Raw genomic sequence first — 19875 nt, 5'->3', positions numbered from 1 at the left:
TACAAAACATGTATATATGACAAAATTTAGTAGATATAAAAGGGTATGCATTGAAAAGTAAATTTTCCTTCCATCCCTGATTCCCAGTTCCTCTGGCAACACCAGTTATGAGTGTGTATCCTCTGAGAGGTAATACGTGGTGTACATTCAAGCATTTATGTGTGTGTATGTATCATAGTAAACAATTTTTCTTTTACCCAAGTATCATATCTGGAACACACTCTACTATACCTTGCTTGGTTTTACATAACAAAATATTTCAGAAATCATAATGTGTCATTATGTATAGATTAGTCCCATTCATTTTACAGCTGCAGAGTATTCCACTGTGTGGCTGTGCCGTAGTTTAATCAGTGTCCCATTGTTGGATATTTAAGTTGTTTTCATTGCAAAGAATACTAGAAGGTGGATTCTTTTTCATGTGTCCTTGAGGATATGCATGAGCATATTTATTCAGAGTAAATTGCTAGACGTATAATTTCTCAGTTGAATGGCATGTGATGTTAAATATTGTTAGATGTTCCCAAAATGTCCTCTGTAGAAATTGTACAAACTTATACTTCTGATGAAATATGAGAATGCCTGTTACCCTGTGTCAGACCAATAAGGTGTGTTAAACTTTTTGATCTTTGCCTCTCTAAGTGGAAAATGACATCTCACTATATCTAATTTAATTTCTTCTATTGTGAAAATAAAATTGGCCATTTTTCATACAAACTTTCCTAGGCTTATATGGATCACTTGTAAACAGTTTTAAGTATCTAAACTCAGCATACTAGAGAAACAATACCAAATATTATTAGGTGTTCTTAAGTATTAGGGATGGTATTGGAACTCAGCAAGCAAAATATTTTAATGAAAATTTTCTTTGAAATAGAATAATTCGTCTTTGGCTATTCTTGTTAATCACCCTATTAGTTATCCCTAGCAACCAACCCCCTGGGTGACTGAATTCACTGTTTAGAAATTGTGTGTTTGTTGTCCAGAATTCATCATTGAATATGAAGATGTAATGCATGAAATGGGGCTGTGGCACCACCAAAGTGAAGTTTCTGGAACCCAGACCACAGCCCAGCTGGAGCTGTCTCCTTACGTGAACTACTCCTTCCGAGTGGTGGCAGTCAACAGCATCGGGAGGAGCCTGCCCAGTCATCCATCCGAGCAGTACCTGACTAAAGCAGCAGGTAAAGCAAGACTGCTGGAATATGAAACAAAGCACTATTCAAAACAGAGAAAACTTAACACACTTGTGGCTGCTTACCTTCTAGAACCAGATAAAAACCCCACTGCTGTGGAAGGACTAGGATCGGAGCCTGATAATTTGGTGATTACGTGGAAGGTGAGCCATGATGCTTTCAACTTTCCTCAGTATATTTTAGCATAAAAAGAAGAGTTGTTTAAAAAGATACCTGGACTTAAATACCGTCTATTCTTTTTTTTTTTTTTTGAAAAAATATGTTTTAAGTCTTTATATTTAAGAGATAGTATTATGTGGTAGCTAAAATTGTAGTGTCTGGAGCCCAAATGCATGTGTGCAAATCCCAGCTCTGCTACTTCCTAACTCACTGTGTGATCTTGAGCAAATTGTTTAACATTTCCATTACACATCTATATAATGAGAATAGTAATAGAACCAACCACATAAAATTACAGGAGTTAATACATGTGAAGCACCTAGAACAGTGCCTGGAGCATACATGTGCTCAGTATTAGCATCTTCATAGAGAACCATCTGGAGGGCATGCACCAAACTATTCCCAGTAGGTAATTTTTCTATTTTGTTTTTGCTTATCTGTATTTTCTAGATTTTGAAAATTAACACATATTTACTTATGTAATTTAAAAAGTTATTTTGGATATATATATATATACTGTATGCATATATACATACATATATATGCATGTATATGCATAAATATATACATGTAGAAACAGGATAGGATGACAGGCTAACCATTTTTTAAAAGAAAGAATCAGTTCATGAGGTTCAGTCTCCTAGTAAAATGGACGAAGATGGGCTCTCACATATCACGTATAAAGGAATTATAAATATAATACGTATGCCAAAATATATAATACATATATAAAAATATATATGTAAAGGAAACTGCCACTTTGGTTTGACTGTTTCAAGATAGTAATTTGCATCCATTGAAATGTTGATTACAAGCAAGCTTAGAATCTCATCACAATTGTAAAACAATAAAAGCTCCCTGGAGAAAAACTGTTAATAGCTTGTATCTTGGTGTTTCAATGTTCAGTTTCTTTAGTCTGGGAATTGAATTTGCTGCTACAGTGAAAGACTGTGCAGACAATATGTTCTATAAACTGTGGTATTTGGCTTTTCTTTTAGCCCTTGAATGGTTTTGAATGTAATGGGCCAGGCCTTCAGTACAAAGTTAGCTGGCGCCAGAAAGATGGTGATGATGAATGGACATCTGTGGTCGTGGCAAATGTATCCAAATATATTGTCTCAGGCACACCAACTTTTGTTCCCTACCTGATAAAAGTGCAGGCCCTGAATGATATGGGGTTTGCTCCAGAGCCAGCTGTCGTCATGGGACATTCCGGAGAAGACCGTAAGTAAATCATACTGTTTCATTTATCCTGTTATGAAAAACTAGGTTTATCCCAGCAAAACGGATGTACCCCCAAAGTGAATGCCAAGGCCATTTCCAAGGATGCATAGGTTGGGAGGGAGGCAACAATTATTTTTCATTTAATAGCTCTGAATTTAAACAGCCTGTTATGTAAGAAAGCGATGTTCAAAAAGTTAAAGATGATTACTTAAAAATATATATGACACAGAGAACAGACAACCGGGGTGGGGAGGGAGGGGAGAAAAATAAATAAATAAATCTTTAAATATATATATGTTGTTCTCACAGAGTCAAATGAACAGATACCAAAAAATCTACTCTCCACACTTGATAATTCATAAATTGGGCGGGGCATGCCTGAAGCCACAGGTATTAGAGACAGTGACATTTTTGCATGAAATTCAAAATGACACTGATGCTCCTACCCCTGCCCTGTCCTCTCCTTAGTCCCGATGGTGGCTCCTGGGAATGTGCGTGTGAGTGTGGTGAACAGTACCTTAGCCGAGGTGCACTGGGACCCGGTGCCTCTGAAGAGTATCCGAGGACACCTGCAAGGCTATCGGGCAAGTGAAGGGTCCTTTCTCGTTCTTTCCTTGGGCATCAGGGAAGGCCTGGTGAACGCTTGTCACGCATGCTTGCAGCATGAGGCTGGAGAGTTCCCTTGCTTTAGAACCTCAGGCAGGGCAGCATCTGAAGTAGCCCAGTTAGTGATGAATCAAAATTTCAATGCATTTAAAGGAAAAAAAAAAGTTTTCTCCCTTTTTCCAACAGATGATCTAACATTCTGCCAGCTAAAGAACTGGTATGTGCACCAAATAGTGCACACTTATTTTTAAAGAACTAGAGTGTAACAAGTTGCACTTAACTTTAAAGCAATACCCGCCACATATGTTGAACACAAAAGTATCCTGAAAATAATTTAGACTTTTTAAAAGAGAATTGAGATTATACCTCAAGATCATGTCAATGCCAACTGGGTCAAGTTTATGGACATCAATTATCTTCATTTGGGGGAAGCACAGAAAGACTGATGCATAGAGATTTTGATTGGTAAACAAGGAACTGTCTGCACACATGGAAAAAGGCACTACTTTGACTTGTAAGCCCTGACCCCTAGAGGTCACTTTTTGCACTGCATCATATTCTTTTTTTTTTTTTTTTTTTTTTTTCCCCTAGCATTGATAGATGTTCTTGAAAATACCTTTAAATTTCTAAGAATTTTATAGGACTTAATAAACAATTCTGGATTGGTAACCAAAGTTAATCAACACTTATTTTTTAAATATTTTATACATGTCAAGGGCACTTAAATCATTTTGTCTTCCATTTGCCTCATGTTCTGGAGTCTTATGCTGTATCATTTAATACACTTATAGTCTTCCTCCAAAACAGTATTGTCCAATTTGTCATGTTTTCTTAATTTTATTTTATTTACTATCTGTTCTTCTCTTGCCTTATCTCTTGCTTCAAAATCAATATCCTTTGGTTTTACTGGTAATTTTCTTCTAAAATATACCAAGGTAATATTCTGGATATGACAGCAAAACTTTAATTTTGTGAGTATGAGGAATCCTATTTGCTCCTTTGTACATCACTAACAGTTATCCTTGCTGTTTCAGATTTATTACTGGAAGGCACAGAGTTCATCTAAAAGAAGCAGACGTCACATTGAGAAAAAGATCCTCACCTTCCAAGGCAGCAAGACTCACGGCATGCTGCCTGGGCTGGAGCCCTTTAGCCACTATGCAGTGAATGTCCGAGTGGTCAATGGAAAGGGAGAGGGTCCAGCCAGCCCTGACAGAGTCTTTAACACTCCAGAAGGAGGTATGGGATGGACATATCTCTGAGATCCTAGGAATGTATGGCACAGCCTGGGCAGGCTCTGCATGACAAAAAGGTCTCCAAATAAAGTATATTCTGAAACCAAATGTGATCTCCCCATAGATGAACACAGCACACCAGAGTTAAAAAAAAAAAAATGTCAGCTCACATGTGACCTAAGGTGTACATGGAAGGCTTCAGAACACAAATGCTGCCATAAAATCCTCTCTACTTTGACTTAAAATTCTTTTCTACACTTATACTGACTGAACCTCACTAATTTGATGTTTTTTTGGGTCATTAACTTTCTGACCTGGAGAAATTATATACCCTCTGTACCTTAGTGTCATCATCTGAAAAGTGTGAGAATTAAATGTGATAACCTCAGAAAAATACCTGAAAAAGAAAATATTTTCTCTAAGTTATAGTTCACTTCTATAGCACCTTTCTCAGAGCACCTTCATAGTTTACTCTGAAGTGGAGCTGTATTAGGTTGGAAATCCTGACACAATGCGTGGGGAAGAGAAGGGGAAAATTACTGCAAGTATGGGCCACTGCCAGAAGGGAAGGATCAATGTGCATTGATGTAGCAGTGGGGAGAGGAGGAGTTTGGGCTCAGGATATAGGGAACTTGAGTGGGTAGGAGAGAGAGGGTGCCATATAGTAAGAGAGATAAAGACTTTAAATGGCATTACAGTGGGATTGACCTGTTTTGAATTTTGCATCAACCCAGCCATGAAAATGAGTCAGATAATGTCAATGGATTCCTTAGATATTTCTGATAAAAGCAGCTCACTGATGCATCCTGCTCTGGTTCCTCGTTAAAGGGCCATAACGTTGGCAGCTGCCTGAGAGCCCCTGAGAGTAATCCTGTGTCCCAACTCCCATCCCATTACAACTGTTGTCCTTTGTCTTCCTGCCTCCTGGGAGAATCAGGGCTTCTTCTCCACGAGGCCTTCACTAGGGGGACCCCACACTGTTCTTTATGTGATTTGGGGGAGCTATCCCAGAAAAGATGATCAGAATATTAAAGGATAAAAATAAGAGGAAAGAATATTTCTGAAGATACAGAGATAGGAAATAGCATGGCTTCTTCAGGGAATTGCAAGTCATATGGCAGCGAAAGATGAGAAAAGAAAGTGTCAGACGGGGAGGGTCCCTGATAGTCTTGAATTGTGCAATTCACCTGGAGCCCAGAGGCTTGGCATCTGGGGACTGTAGTCTCCTAGGGGATGGATGAGTGGCCTTCAGAAGCTCCATGAATTCCCTAAAATTGTATATAAAATGTGCCATCAGATTAACAAAGGGGTCTGTGATTCCCCAAAATTAAGAACCACTACATGGGATGAGAAAGATTACACCGGTTAAATCTACAAAATGTTACTGAGTGCCTTCTATGTCTGCCAGGCATTGTTCTAGGGCCAGGCAAAGACCACTGAGGGCCTGAAATGGGGCAGTGATGGAGAGTAGGGAATGGATATGGGTGAGATTAAGGAGGTGGAATTGACAGGACTTTAGGTCCCAAGAAGTGGTGAGAATGAGGTAGAAGGAGACATTCAGGTTGTCTTCCTGATATATAGCTAGAGTGATAGGATGGAATGTGCTGCCATGAATGGGCTTAAGGAAGACGAAAGGTTGGGTAAGGGGGTGGAGGGGGCAGGTAACCCATTATGAGGGAGAGCTGCCACCATCCATCATCCTCATGAAGAAGTAAATGGAAGAAGACTGAGCACCTTTCCTCTGGAAACATGCCAGCCTCTGCCACAGAGAACCTGATGCCTCTTAGGCCTTCTCTGGGATCAGGACTGTGCCTGCACTGGGGCCTGTCCATGACCGCTGGATCCTGAGCAGTTGTCACCTCATGACGTAGGAACAGCACTGCTCCTGGGCAGCCTGGCCCCCGTCCAAAGCCCAGCAGGCAGCGTGTTCTGGCTGTTTGGAAGACACTTGGTTTGTTGGTGAAAATGGTCCTTGATGGCCCAGAACACAGCTACCTCCATTCAGAGGTCTGGCTAAAATAGTTTCACTTGGTGGCTAATTTGCTTTACTAAGACACCAATCATAAAATGAATAACTAAAAATAGGTGACTTAGGTCCATAGGAAAGATGTATTTTGAGAGGATGGGTTTTAATGAACCTAAATGGAAATTTTGAGAAGAAAAGGCAGGGAATGGTTAAATGGATAACCATTACAAGTTTGCATTCATGTATTTTTAGCTGAATGAGAACAAGAATAAGTTATAGAAAACAACAACAATGAGGAATTGTGTGAATATGGTAAAATATGCCATTTTAAAACATTCTGAACCATTCAAAAATCTTTGTGTTGACCATATGTCCTCATTTTAAGTCCCTAGCGCCCCATCCTCTTTGAAGATTGTGAATCCAACTCTTGACTCTCTCACTTTGGAATGGGATCCACCAAGCCATCCAAATGGCATTTTGACTGAATACACCTTAAAATATCAGCCAAGTAAGTTAATTGGGAGGAAGGAAAAGAGAAACACAGTTAAAAAAGAAGGCACTTTTCTTAAAATATAAGCTGGTTCTCTGTATCTGCATATGCATATGCATGTGTATATATATGCCTTCAAGTGTAATTCCAGAATGAACTTCAAATTTTACTTTTTAAAGAAAAATTATTTGTCCTATAATCTATTGAAAATTAATCTGTGGAATAAACAGACCTTTGAATGTGGTTTACAGTGGGTGCTATTGTTAGATTAGGTAGGCAGTATCTGTAACTAGCAAATGGTAAAAAAAGGAGTTCCATTGGCACAGGACCCCTGAAAATAAGGTCTGGAGATAATTAACAATATCAGCTGCAAAAACAATCATAAGAAATGATGTAATGATTCAACTATAAAATTATTCTAGCTTATAAGCCAATGGAGAAAATATTTCCTCTTGTTATGCCATAAAAGATTATCACTTAGTTGTGTCAGGCTATGAGTAAATATGATGATAAAAGCCACTATAATCCATGTTTGACATTTTGGGTTGACACATTTATTTTTAATAATATTCCTATAGCAATTAATTGTGAATGCACTTGTTTGTTATTTCTTCTTAACAGTTAATAGCACGCATGAATTAGGACCTCTGGTAGATTTAAAAATTCCTGCCAACAAGACACGTTGGACTTTAAAAAATTTAAATTTCAGCACTCGATATAAGTTTTATTTCTATGCACAAACATCAGTAGGATCTGGAAGTCAAATAACAGAGGAGGCAGTAACAACTGTGGATGAAGGTAAGATGGGTATGTATAAAATCCATATAATTATAAGTGGCATGAATCAAAAACTTTTAAGTTAAATTTAAGTTAATTTATACTTTCTTTTTCCTTCTTAACATGGAGTATCCATCTTACCTAAATAAATCAAATGCTTATTTGTATTTTATCATTCACATATATTATAAAGGCAATTATTTAATTCATATTAGAATAACTATTTGATATTTGCTTTCCTAGTCATGTGAAACTTTTAAAGTTACATTAAAATATTGGGGTGGAAAAGGAAAATTACAATATTTTGTCACACTTTAATTCAACATTCAAGGTAATGTGTTTTTTAATCTACAATTTCGTATATATATATACATACATATAATTTACATTTATATGCACACATAGACACACTTACCTCTATATACATAAATATATGTAGTTTTCCTTCTAGTCCTGATTCAATGGAAAATAATTTGCTAGTCCACTTATTGATTTAAGCTTTCTAGCAAGGAAAGCAGATCATTTACTAAATAGTGCATTGATTTTGTGTTTGAGTTAGAACCTTATGTTTCAGTATATCATCTGGTACAAAAAAAGAAAAATAACCCCATTAAACGACCTAGAAAAGGAATTAATACTTCCTTTCATACTTTTAAAAATCTTTGTAAAAATTTCAGATTCAATAAAAATGATCAAAATTGTTGTAAAGGATTTTCTGTTCCTGCATGTCTCTAACTTGTAGACTTGCCTATTCATTTGATTATCTTCCATGGCATACAAAATTGAACTATCCTAAGGCTTCTTAGATAATAGCCATGAATAAGTGACTTAGGTAATGTGTGGATTTGATGACTACGTAAGTTTGGGGGTACCAGTGTATCTTTGCCCCTGTACCTGATGTGGCAGACATCATTTTTCTTGCATGCTTTAGCATTTTACTAAGTGTTTTTATATCACTACACATGCTCTTGGGTATGTTACATCTAACTATATAGTGTCCTATTTCTGTTTCCCTTCATTAAAGCTGGTATTCTTCCACCTGATGTAGGTGCAGGCAAAGGTAAAATAATTCATCTGCATGACTTTATACATGTGTGAAATTTACAATGTTAAATATGGGGAAGTGCAGCATGGATAAAAAAGGGAAAATAAAACGTGCTTTAAACACCAAATGAAAAATAATAAAATGAGAAGACCTTGGCAGATTTTGGCTTTAAAATTTGATTCCTAGTCTTTTTGTTTTTTATAAGTAGAAAGCCACACTTAGAACTCGCCCAAAAATTTTGCTCAAGATTTATCCCTGGTACAAATTCTAATCTTAGCTATTAATAATATATGATTATGGTTGGATCAGACAGGACCAAAACTGTGGATTTGTCACAGATCCTCTATATGGCCATGCCATGAATTAGGGGTTCAGAAATACATGTCCTGCGATAAAAATATCCTGTGAGAAATCAGATCAACCAAGCTTTCCGTTCTAATCCGATTTAGCTGCACTCTTTGTAGACACAGTGCACACTCTGCTGGCATTACATTACACGTTCCTTTTGGAATTTCATTTAACAGTACCCTCCAACTGGCCTGGAACTAAAATTCTCCCAATCAGACTGAAACAAGCCAGTCTTCCGGCCAGCCTGTGTGCTTTGCTCTATTGTATTATTCTATCCTGTCTTCACCAAACTGCTCAAGTCTCCTTCTGGGTTATAACCAACAACCCACAATTGATTACTTTTGTCTTCCTTTATTTTTCACAACCCTCTAGGTAATAAAGATTTGTTGGGAGAAGAATGCTTGAATAAATTGTAATGTCTTCTATCTGTGGCAATCCCAGAGAGCCCACAATCTTTGATGCTTGACTCTTGGTTGATGAGCTAGCTTTTTGGGGAATAGTAGAGACCTAGCACAGAGCTCAGATTTTAGGTGGAGTACCTGGATTCAAGGGTTTTCTTCAGCTTAGATGACATGAGTACAAATAGGAATGAAGGAAAAACTGCAACTAAAAGAAATGTGTTTTACCCTAAATTAATCAAATCTAGTAGAATTAAGCCTGATACATTTCTTCCATTTTCTTAGAAATCAGCTTTTATTCAGAGCTGTGGGAGATGAGACAGATTTTGGAGTAACTGAAAAAGAGCTATAGAGATTTTCAATATAATCGATAATGAATTATATATGTGTTTTTAGACTTGAAAGGATAAAGTTCTTAAAATTCAAAATATCCACAATATTTTAGAAGAGGTAAACTTTTATATAAATGCTTCTTTCCTGGAATAATTAGGCATTAATAATTAAAATCCATGATTATTTTACAGTAATTTACCACTATTGTATTAGTCAGGGTTCTCTAGAGAAACAGAATCAACAAGAGATATCTGTCAATAGTATGCGATTCTATAGGAGTCTCTCAGGCAGCCGTGGGGATGCACAAGTCCCAGTTCCACAGGCAGGCTGCAACCAAGGGCTGCAAACAAGTCCAGTGAAGGTTCTTCATGAGTTCTGGGAAATGTTGGCTGTCCAAAGATGAGCTGGGAAATTCTCTCTCAAGGCTGGAATCACTTCCCCTTTTAAGGCATTCAACTGATTGGGTTAAGCGTCACTCGTTGCTGATGGCAATCCCCTTATTAATGTAATTATAACCAGCTATCTATGATTTACCACTGCAGGAAAGTCAATGTTGACTAAAGTCCTTAAATGCCCTGGTATTACAGTTAGCCCAGTGCTTGCTTGACCAAACAACTGAGCACAATTACCTGGCTGAGTTGACACAATAACCTAACCATCACAACTGTGTTCCCCTTGTATCCTTTAATTGAAGCAATCCAGTAAAAGCCTGGCCTATTTTCCCATTGTGGTGAATATGCCATTGTGGGTATACCTAGAGATAGTTACAGAGTAACTGTGCTGCTTGATGCGAATCCAGTCTTTTTCATTGATTTTTCATGTTTGGAAGAGGGAAAAAAGCATTAGCAAAGAAAGGGGGAAAAAAAAAAAAGAAGAGGAGAAAAGCATTACCTCTCCCCACCCCTCCCCATTTTTAATGAATTAAAACTAAAAGAAATCTTTATTAGTTTCGGTTTTACCATTTAATGTTACACTAATTCAAATTGTGAACTGTGATTATAGAAACAAGCAAAAAAGGGCTGTCTGAAGGTTCTTTGAGTCCCCAATGGTAAATCTTACTGATCTCAGATAAGACAGAAAAGTGTTTAAATAAAGAAAAAAGCTAAATATGACCTTATATTCTATACTGTTTCTTTAATTGTACAACAGTAATTAAACATTGCTTATATAAAATGATGACATTTGACCATGGTAAGATTTTAAATTCCTCAAGAATAATTTGTTATCCTAGGTTTCCTTCCTTAAAAAAATATTTATTTTTCAATCTAAGAATGAATTCTATCCCCTTCTCTATTTCTCTTATCCAAGTGAGTTTAGATACTCTATGAAAGAGAAGAAAAAATTCTCCACCATTCTTCCAAATTTAAATATTTTTATATATCTTTTATATTTTAATTTAAAACAGCAAGAAAGCTAGTAAATTAGAGATGAATTATTACAAGAAAATATATATGATATCCTTAGTTATGAATCATCAGCCTCTTATATTATTTTAAATTCACTCCTGATTGAGGAAGGGAAAAGAAATGCACTTTAGCTTACATTGTTTTAAATCTTTCTTACGTATTTTAAGAAATGTTAATGAAACCTGAGCTTTTAAATATTTAACTACAAAAGCATTATATAAACCTTGCAGTAGAAGCAAGGATAATTCAATTAACTTTATTAAGCCATACTAATTGTTTTTCTTACCATTCTCCTCAATATCTTTATATTGAGCATGGAAATGCTCTTGAGATCTTCAGAAAACATTTATTTTGATCCATTCACTTCTTGGTTAGAAGCCTCAATATTTGTGTAAGAATTGTGGTTGTTTGGCAGTATTTGTTGAATTTCTGTGTTACTTTCAGTCATTTCAGAATCTGAGGTTCTGGGAAAACTGCCAAAAGAAATGTAAATGTGTCTATTAGTATGAACAGAAAGCATGTAGATAATGGATTTGAGTTATGTTCCCTAGGATTTTATTCTCTCACCCTTAGGACCAACCATCAGAACACGGAGTGACTAGCTGGACTATACAAATACAGGAAGAATAGAGAGAAACTAAATGGCAGACAGCAACTGAACCTGGATTCTTGACCTAATTAGCAGCCTGCTCTGGTCAACCAGTTAGGACTGAGCAGAGGAGGGAACAGGCGAAGTACTCCCTGTGATCAGACACTTACTATATTATTATATCCAGAGTTGGGTCCACTGCTACATTAGGCCAAGAAGCAAGGAAAATGTGAAGAATCAGTATTGGGCTAAAGAATAAGAAAAAGAAGGACGTGGGGGTATGGAATAAGACTGCATAGTAGGTTCAATCGGTTGAACAGCACATGTTTATCTGGCACATGAAATATGCCAGCCTTAAATCCTACCTTCAATGTGCTTAAAATATGGCAGGAAAGATCAACACATAACAAGAGTAATAGGCGCTAAACTACTATGAATATAATGCTGTCAGACATAGAGGAGGGTCAGGAAACGCTTTATAGAGGAAAAAATATTGAACTGAGCCGGAAGGGACAAATGGAATTTGGGGCAGGGTGATGGGGGTAGGGGTGTGATTCTGGCAGAGGGCCATAAGCAAAGGCATGAGTTCTGAAAATTCACAGGATGATTTGAGTATACCCAGCAGTCCAATCTGGTTGAAATGTAGAGTGTGTTTGGAAAAGACAAGAACCTGAGATGAGTTTGAAGAGGTAGATGGAGCCAGATGTGAAGAACCCTCAGTGGCCATGAATGCCTTTCTAAGGTATTTGGGTTTACCTGTGGGCAGAGGAAAGCCATCCAGGTTTTAAGCAGGGAGGTGACAGGATCAGATCTGTAGTTCAGAAAGCTAACATGTAGGTAACTGTACTGGTGGCTACCCACAGAGAAAGGCTTTTAAGAAGGGTGAGATGCAGACTTCTGGGAAAGTCCAGAAGAGAGATGATACCAGTGGGTTCCTTGCCCGGCACATCATTGGTTCTCAGTAGGTATTTGTTCTGTGAATGAGAAAGTGGACGAATGGGGTTAAAAGGAAGGAGAGTAGGAATTCATGATAAAAGTGGCCAAACACATAATCTTAGGATATCGGGATATTTTCTCTAGGTGTCTTTAAGAATAAGTTAAGTGCCCTTCTCTTGGAAGTATTTTGCTATGTTTCTGCCTTGAACATCTTCCATAATTACTCCAAGATTATCTTCTTCATTTCCATGATTGCACAACTTTTGCCACTGATGTTTAACACAAATGTACATATTTACTGTCTCTGTCATATTCCTAACATCTATTCCATTAAGAGGAAAAGCTCAGAAAAGTAAAATTGGTTCAGTTCTCAGAAGGACTCTGCATAATTCAATAATCAGTTTTGTCTCTGCTGTTTTCCTGTTGCCTAGCATAGAGGGCACATAATATACAACTATTGTCGAATTATATTTCAGTGGTCAAATTTATCACTTCAACTTCTTTAGTATACTTTTCAAAGAAATGCTATTTTAGTAAACTTATTTCAGTAGAGGCTTTTAGCTTCTAACTAAACGAAATATTTTGGAATTTAATTTTAAAGTCTGAGTAAACCATTTGCACTTTCTGATTTAATATCCTAGGATATTTTCTCTGGGATAACAAAATGATCTTATTGTTTATTCTTTACTACCCAAGTTAATATATCTGTAAGTATGTCATTTTTAGTTTAGGCTGTTGAGGTAGATCTGACAGAATTGTCAGTGTCAGATACTGAAATATATTTTATTGACTTTAGATGTCTCTAGTAAATAACAAGCATCACAGACTGTCCTTAATTTGGTGCTTTAAGAAGCTGCTTAGGTTGCATTATGATTCTTTAGACTATGATGTATAATGAGCACTTTGCAGGTAAGACTGTCTTGCTCTCTGCAATGTGACAAGTGAAATCACTCTGACTTCTTTTTTATCTTCTGATAAAGCATGTTTGGCAATTCATTTTGCAGCTTCTCTTCCAGCATACCCTAAGATCCAACATTCTCTAAAGCAGGAATTCCTCACCTGGGGTCCATGAACTCCTCAGGATCAGATTCTCAGAGAAATCTCTGACCCAGAAACAGGTCAAAAGCCACTATTCTAAGGAGCATTCTTTCTCACTCCAACACAAATTGATTAAAGACCCACACTGATATGACAAATCGAATTGAAAAGCAACCACATTGTTTTCAGTTTTACCTTGCAATCTCTGATATTCTATGACTCTATCCCCTGCATTGTTTAACAATCCTCCTCTCTGCCATATATCAGTAAATGAAGACCGATATTTCCTGGGACCATATCTGCTGGATAATAATGAATGTTACTTGGGACCCATATAATAGAACTCATAATAATATTATTATGATTATTTGATATTAATTTATTTCCTAATGGTGTAATATAATAAATGAAAAACTTTCTGTAATGAAAGTGAAGTGTGAGTGAACCCTAAATTTCAGCAGTAAATTCCAATGTAATTTTATTTGCAAAATTTCAGAATATTTAAACTTATTTTATATTTGTATGTGTGGTGCTGCAATTTGATTGTTTCTCTGATTTATTTTTCTATTGTATATCTAGTTCAAGCAGTAAATCCCAGGGTCAGCAATCTTCTGTCCAGCTGAGAATTGTGGCAGTATCAGTTGGGAATATGAGGGACTAGAGCATGGGAACTTTTATGTTGACTGTAATATAGCAGGCAGTAAGAAACAATTTTAGGAGCACATGTGGTTCAAGCAGTTAAACGCCTGCTTCCCACATGGGAGGTCTTGGGTTCAGTCCCCGGTGCCTCCTGAAAAAAAAAAAAGCAACTCAGGGATGCTGATGTGGCTCAGTGATTGAGTGCTGGCTTCCCACACACGAGGTCTGGGGTTGAATCCTGGCCCCAGTACCTCAAAAAAAAAAATTTTTTTTTTCATTACCCAACTTTTTATTTTGGAGATATACGTTTCAGGAGATTAAGAACATTTTTTGTCATCTTGACCCAATTAAATGAGTCAGATTTACCTAAAAATTATTAGTGACTCTTCAACCTCTATGTTTTATATAACTATGAATCCCCTTTTTGTATATTATTAAAAGCAAGGGGCACAGTAATTTCCATTGCATGTTATTTTCCTATCACAGTGCTTAAAAACTGGTTCTAAGACTCACTGCATATAAGAAATAGTAATAATAATTATACTCATAAATACAGTAAATAAGAAAAATTTGTTCAAATTAGACCTTGAATATCACAGAAATCAAATAACTGACTTGAAAATAGTCATTTTGCCCAAACTGTCCAAGAGAATTTATCAGAAATTATGGAAAATTAGCAATTTGGGTGAGTATCCATTATGTTCCTATGTTTGATATATTCCCAAATTAGGTAATCTACTTACTCCATGGTCATATTTACCAGGAGATGTAGCTGCTTTAATTTTCAGCAGTTTATGAAATCCAGTGCCCAACCTAATACAGATAATAAGCTGGTTGCCAATGAATCTTTGTGACAGAATGTTGAATATAGTCCAACTTTCTGTTTAGGCCTTTATCATACAATTAAATATTTTTAGAATAGCTCTCCCTTTAGGAATACCAATACTTTGAAAAGGTTAAGTCTGTAAATTGGATAAATTTGGAGGCATTTAAGTTTACCAAAAGATTCATTGTGTGTATCTTAAAAGAAAAAACTTTCCACAGTCCATTTAAGCTGTTTAACACATAGCAGTTCTTTTTATAAACATCTTTACCAAAACTCAACAGTTTCATAGTTTTTGGATAAATTAACTTTCTTTGCATTAAAAATAAGTTTTAATATAATGGGAATAAATGCAATTAATATGTAATCTGGATATTCTGTTTTTCTTTGAAAATATTTTCTGTAAGTCTTCATTTAAATTCATTCATTTGACTTGAACAGACTTAAAATAATCTAAAATAATAAATCTAAGTATCCTAGATTTTGTCTTTAGCTTATAAAGAATTTTCCTCTCTGGGGCATTAAGTGACTTCTGTTCCCTTAAAGTTTTAAATTTTGTCATTTTTGCAAAATTTCCATAGGCAAAGGAGAACGGAGGAAAGAATTCATAAATGGTTCTCAAAGCTTCTTTGGGTTAAAGGGTCTGTCTATATTAGTTTGCCTACAGAGTGTTGATGCAAAGTACCAGAAATCTGTTGACTTTTATTAAAGTGTATTTATTTTGGATAAAAGCTTACAGTTACAAGGCCCTAAATTGTCCAACTCGAGGTTGCTTTCTCACCAAAGTCCATTGCCACGTATTGAAGCAAGATGCTGCCTGTTCTCTCCTTCCTGGGTTCCTCTTCTTTTTAAGGCTCCGTGGGCCCAGCTTCTTCCCCATCTCAGCTGTAGGGTGGCATAGAGCTTGTCTCTCGGGCTTCCTGTATCAGTCTTGACTTTTTCCAAAGGTCAGCTGCCAACCATCAGGCAAATGGCTCATCTCTCTTCCCAGGGCTCTAGGATCAAAAATGACAGAGCTCTGTCTTCCTGTGTGTCTTCTTGAGTGAGTGTCCGTTTATATTGGCTCACCAAAGGGGGTGGGGACTCAACCTGAGTCATGCCTTACTGGCATGATTGAATCAAAGCTCTAATCTTCACAGGTAATTTAATCAAAGACATCTCAGCTGAATCTAATGCAATCAAAAGCTATCACCAGAGGAATATGTTAGCTTACAAGCGTAATCTTTCTCTTTTGGGGATTCACAAAGATAATCTCAAACTGTCACAGTGTCTAATGCCAGAAATAACATACAAAGTTCATTCTGGTGCTGAGGGTAACTCTGGTTTTATGAGTTGAGAGAATGTGCTTGAGACCAGCCCAGGTGGAACATGCATCCCATCAGCTCTCTCACCCAACTGCAGAAGCTGCTAAGGGCTCTAGGCAGAGACAGGGCTAGCAGAGCTGTGTTCCTGTCTAGGTCATGGATGTCTTTCTGTGGGGCACAGTTAGGTTGGAAGTGTTGGTTTTTGTCTTTGTCTTTTCATATCAAATAAATTGCAGAATTGAGCAGATCATCTTCTAATCACGTTATTACCCAAAAACCATTATAAAGCAGGGATAAATAAGTTTATTTTAAACTTAACTTAGATATTTCAATTTTTCATATCATTTACATGTATAGATTTTACCTCAGAATTAAGTGGACTTTTTGAAAAGCTTTTAAAGCTGAAATACATCTTCCTGATAAAGTCATAATTCTTCATGTCCAAATGGATATATCCCAGAGAACCCTGCAGTTTAGATAGACAACAACTGATATAAATATTAAATTTGTCTACAGGAAGAAGTTGTACGCTTTTACATTATGTTTTTATCACACCAAATTTTACTTATTTTAGTTATTTGAACATTATCAAAATATACAAATAACAAAGTCTCTAGAATAAAGAAAAATGTTCATGTAAACTAAAAGAATATTCATATTTGTTCAGAAGATTGAAAACAATCCCTATTTATTTAAATGTAAATATGGATTGTGTGGTAAATGTTCATTTTACAGTTCTTGCATACATATGATATTCAGTCACTTCATGCATTCTTCAGAAAATGGTATGTGTCCTGTAGAACCTGTAAGCAAAATGCAACTTTTTGTGTCTTTCATTACCTAAGCATTATGATTTTTAAAGTCATTTCTTAGAATTTAGAACATATATAATCATGAGTAACTTTTTTTTAAAGATTTATTTATTTATTTCCCTCCCCTTCCCTGTGCCCCTCCCCAGTTGTCTGCTCTCTGTGTCCATTTGCTGTGTGTTCTTCTGGGTCCACTTGTATTCAGCACTGAGAATCGGTATCTCTTTTTGTTACGTCATCCTGCTGCATCAGCTCTCCGTGTGTGCAGCGCCATTCCTGGACAGGCTGCACTTTTTTCACACTGAGCAGCTCTCCTTATGGGGCGCACTCCTTGCATGTGGGGCTACCTTATGCAGGGGACACCCCTGCATGGCACAGCACTCCTTGCGCACATTAGCACTGCACGTGAGCCAGCTCATCACACAGGTGAGGAGGCCCTGGGTTTGAACCTTGGACCTCCCATGTGGTAGGTGGATGCTCTATCCATTGAGCCAAATCCGCTTCCCATGAGTAACTTTTTAAAAAAGAAATAAACCAAAAGTAATATCCAAGAACTGACTAAACTATATTTTTAAGTATTCATTTGCTAAAATCACAATGCTTCAAAGAAAAAGCATTTTTTCTTATTCTGGTCCTTGTGTTTTCATAACCATTTACGTATATAGTTCTAGAAAAATACTGTATTACACTTAGAAGGGGAACATCTAATCAGTACACAATTTACTGTTATAAGGTTTATGCTTGTTCTTACTGTTATCTTTTAATTTCAAAATACTAAAAGCTCAAGTAGATAGCATGTCCATGTACAGCAAGAATGCTAATAATAGGAATAATGGTAGTACCATCCTTTAGAGAGGGCTAATCCACACCAAGTGGATGCTTTTCAGGGGTTTCCTTATTCAGTCCTGAGAACAATCCTATGAAGTAGGCTCTGTCATTAGCCCACTTCTACCTCAAGTAAATACTCTCAGAGAGCTAGTAACTTACTCAGGTCACCCAGCTGAGATGTGGTGAGCTGGCATTAAAAGGTAAGCCTTATGACCCCAGAGTAAGAAGTCTCATCTCACACTCTGAATGGGGTCACAAAGTCCCTCACACCAAGAAGCGGACAGTCTTGGAAACTTGCAAACCACTTCAGGTAGCACTTGGTAGGTCCATTCAGCACTTCTGGGTCCTGGAGACCACATGTATTCCTAGCTAGCAGGTCTAACTAGAGTTAGACTCAAAATCAAGCGGTAGCATTTTTTTTACCTTTTACAGGACTATTTGCTAGGCAAACCCTCAATGTTGCTATTCTTATGATTCCAGCAGCATTTGGCACGCATGCCCCCTCCTTTCCTCTTTCCTTCCTTTATTGCCTCTTTCCCTTCATCATGATGTCCCTTCTTCCCTCATATCACAAGAGATTGAAACAGATGTGTTTTTACTGGGCCAGGCCTCCTAATAGCTTTTTTGTCAACTGCCTCCAAACTTTGGCCAAGATAATTTTCCTCCTTCCCTAAGCATTTCTAATTATTTTGACTGAACAGGAAGTTATTAATCATAGTGAATTCTTCACAAATGATAAAGAAAGAACAAAGAGCAATTTCTTTCACCATGTCTCTTCTGTGTTTATTCTATTACACTACTCAAGAGCATTTTCCTGAGACCTGCTACCACAGGTTATCCATGATACAGTAGAAGAGTGTTGTTCAAAATACTTTCTAGGAAACAAAGCTAATTTCATACCCTGGCTTATTTTCTTTCTCATATTATTTATATTTTTGTGTGTTTCATTATTTTATGATTACTCAAGTAATAGCATGAATATAATCTTATTATAAACATTTCAGGTAAAGTTAAAATTCCCTTTCACCATCCTACCCAAACTTAATTCCATTGAAACTTGGAACCTCTAAGGTTTCGTTCAGGGTGTGTGTGTGTGTGTCTGTGTGTGTAATGCAAAATGGTTCTCAGAACTTGGGTTTATATTTGCATCTGCATAAAGCAGTTAAGGTAATTTTAGAGTCTCCTGATAAGACATGAAATCTCTTAAATCCTGGGCTTTAGATTGGGAATTATATGGATGGGAATTCAAAAGAAGATGTATTTTCACTTATTTAATTTTAGTTTTAATTCAACTTTCTGATACATTTGTTTACATGTATGTGTCTACTAATATATTTTGCCTTTGTCATAAATATGACATCATAATATGGCAGTGAAACTTTGATAATTTTTTCTTTAGACAGAGAGGCAATTTGGATTTTTTAATCAATTGTCTCAAGAAACATCTCCAGTTTTTGCATAGTTGCAAACTGCCAGCCAACAGTATAAAAGTCATCATCTTGGTAGGAAAATGTGTGCTAGTACTCAAATATCTCATTGTATTTTGCCTTTACTTGTTTAGTTAATTTGATGAAAATATAAGTGCTGATACTATTGATGACAAGGCTGAAAATCATTAAGTGCGCTAAAAACAAAGACTCTAACTTCAATCAAGTGTTCAATAGACTTTTACCACTTTTGGTTCTTGGTTTAGTTTAATAGAAAAAACACATGAAGACAAGTGTGA

At 36.6% G+C, this 19875-nt stretch overlaps 1 protein-coding gene across 50 annotated transcripts in view; it reads left to right on the top strand.

Moving 5' to 3' along the window:
- The window catches only part of NRCAM (neuronal cell adhesion molecule), a 286106-nt gene that overhangs the window by 251047 nt on the left and 15184 nt on the right, over positions 1-19875 (top strand). For 18 of the 50 annotated variants that reach the window (XM_058297194.1, XM_058297195.1, XM_012527213.4 and 15 more), the window contains 7 exons: positions 987-1184; positions 1269-1339; positions 2354-2579; positions 3048-3163; positions 4220-4424; positions 6772-6894; positions 7498-7674. In XM_058297194.1, coding sequence (XP_058153177.1) covers positions 987-1184; positions 1269-1339; positions 2354-2579; positions 3048-3163; positions 4220-4424; positions 6772-6894; positions 7498-7674 — 1116 coding nt within the window. Of the gene's footprint in view, positions 1-986; positions 1185-1268; positions 1340-2353; positions 2580-3047; positions 3164-4219; positions 4425-6771; positions 6895-7497; positions 7684-8677; positions 8714-19875 lie in introns of all 50 variants that reach the window. The other 32 variants (XM_058297182.2, XM_071215220.1, XM_058297174.2 and 29 more) reach the window with 3 other exon arrangements.

Source organism: Dasypus novemcinctus, chromosome 5, assembly GCF_030445035.2.
Source record: "Dasypus novemcinctus isolate mDasNov1 chromosome 5, mDasNov1.1.hap2, whole genome shotgun sequence".
In the NCBI taxonomy this organism is placed as follows: domain Eukaryota; kingdom Metazoa; phylum Chordata; class Mammalia; order Cingulata; family Dasypodidae; genus Dasypus; species Dasypus novemcinctus.
The sequence above is the reverse complement of the archived record's forward strand: the minus strand, read 5'-3'. Positions and strand labels throughout refer to the sequence as shown.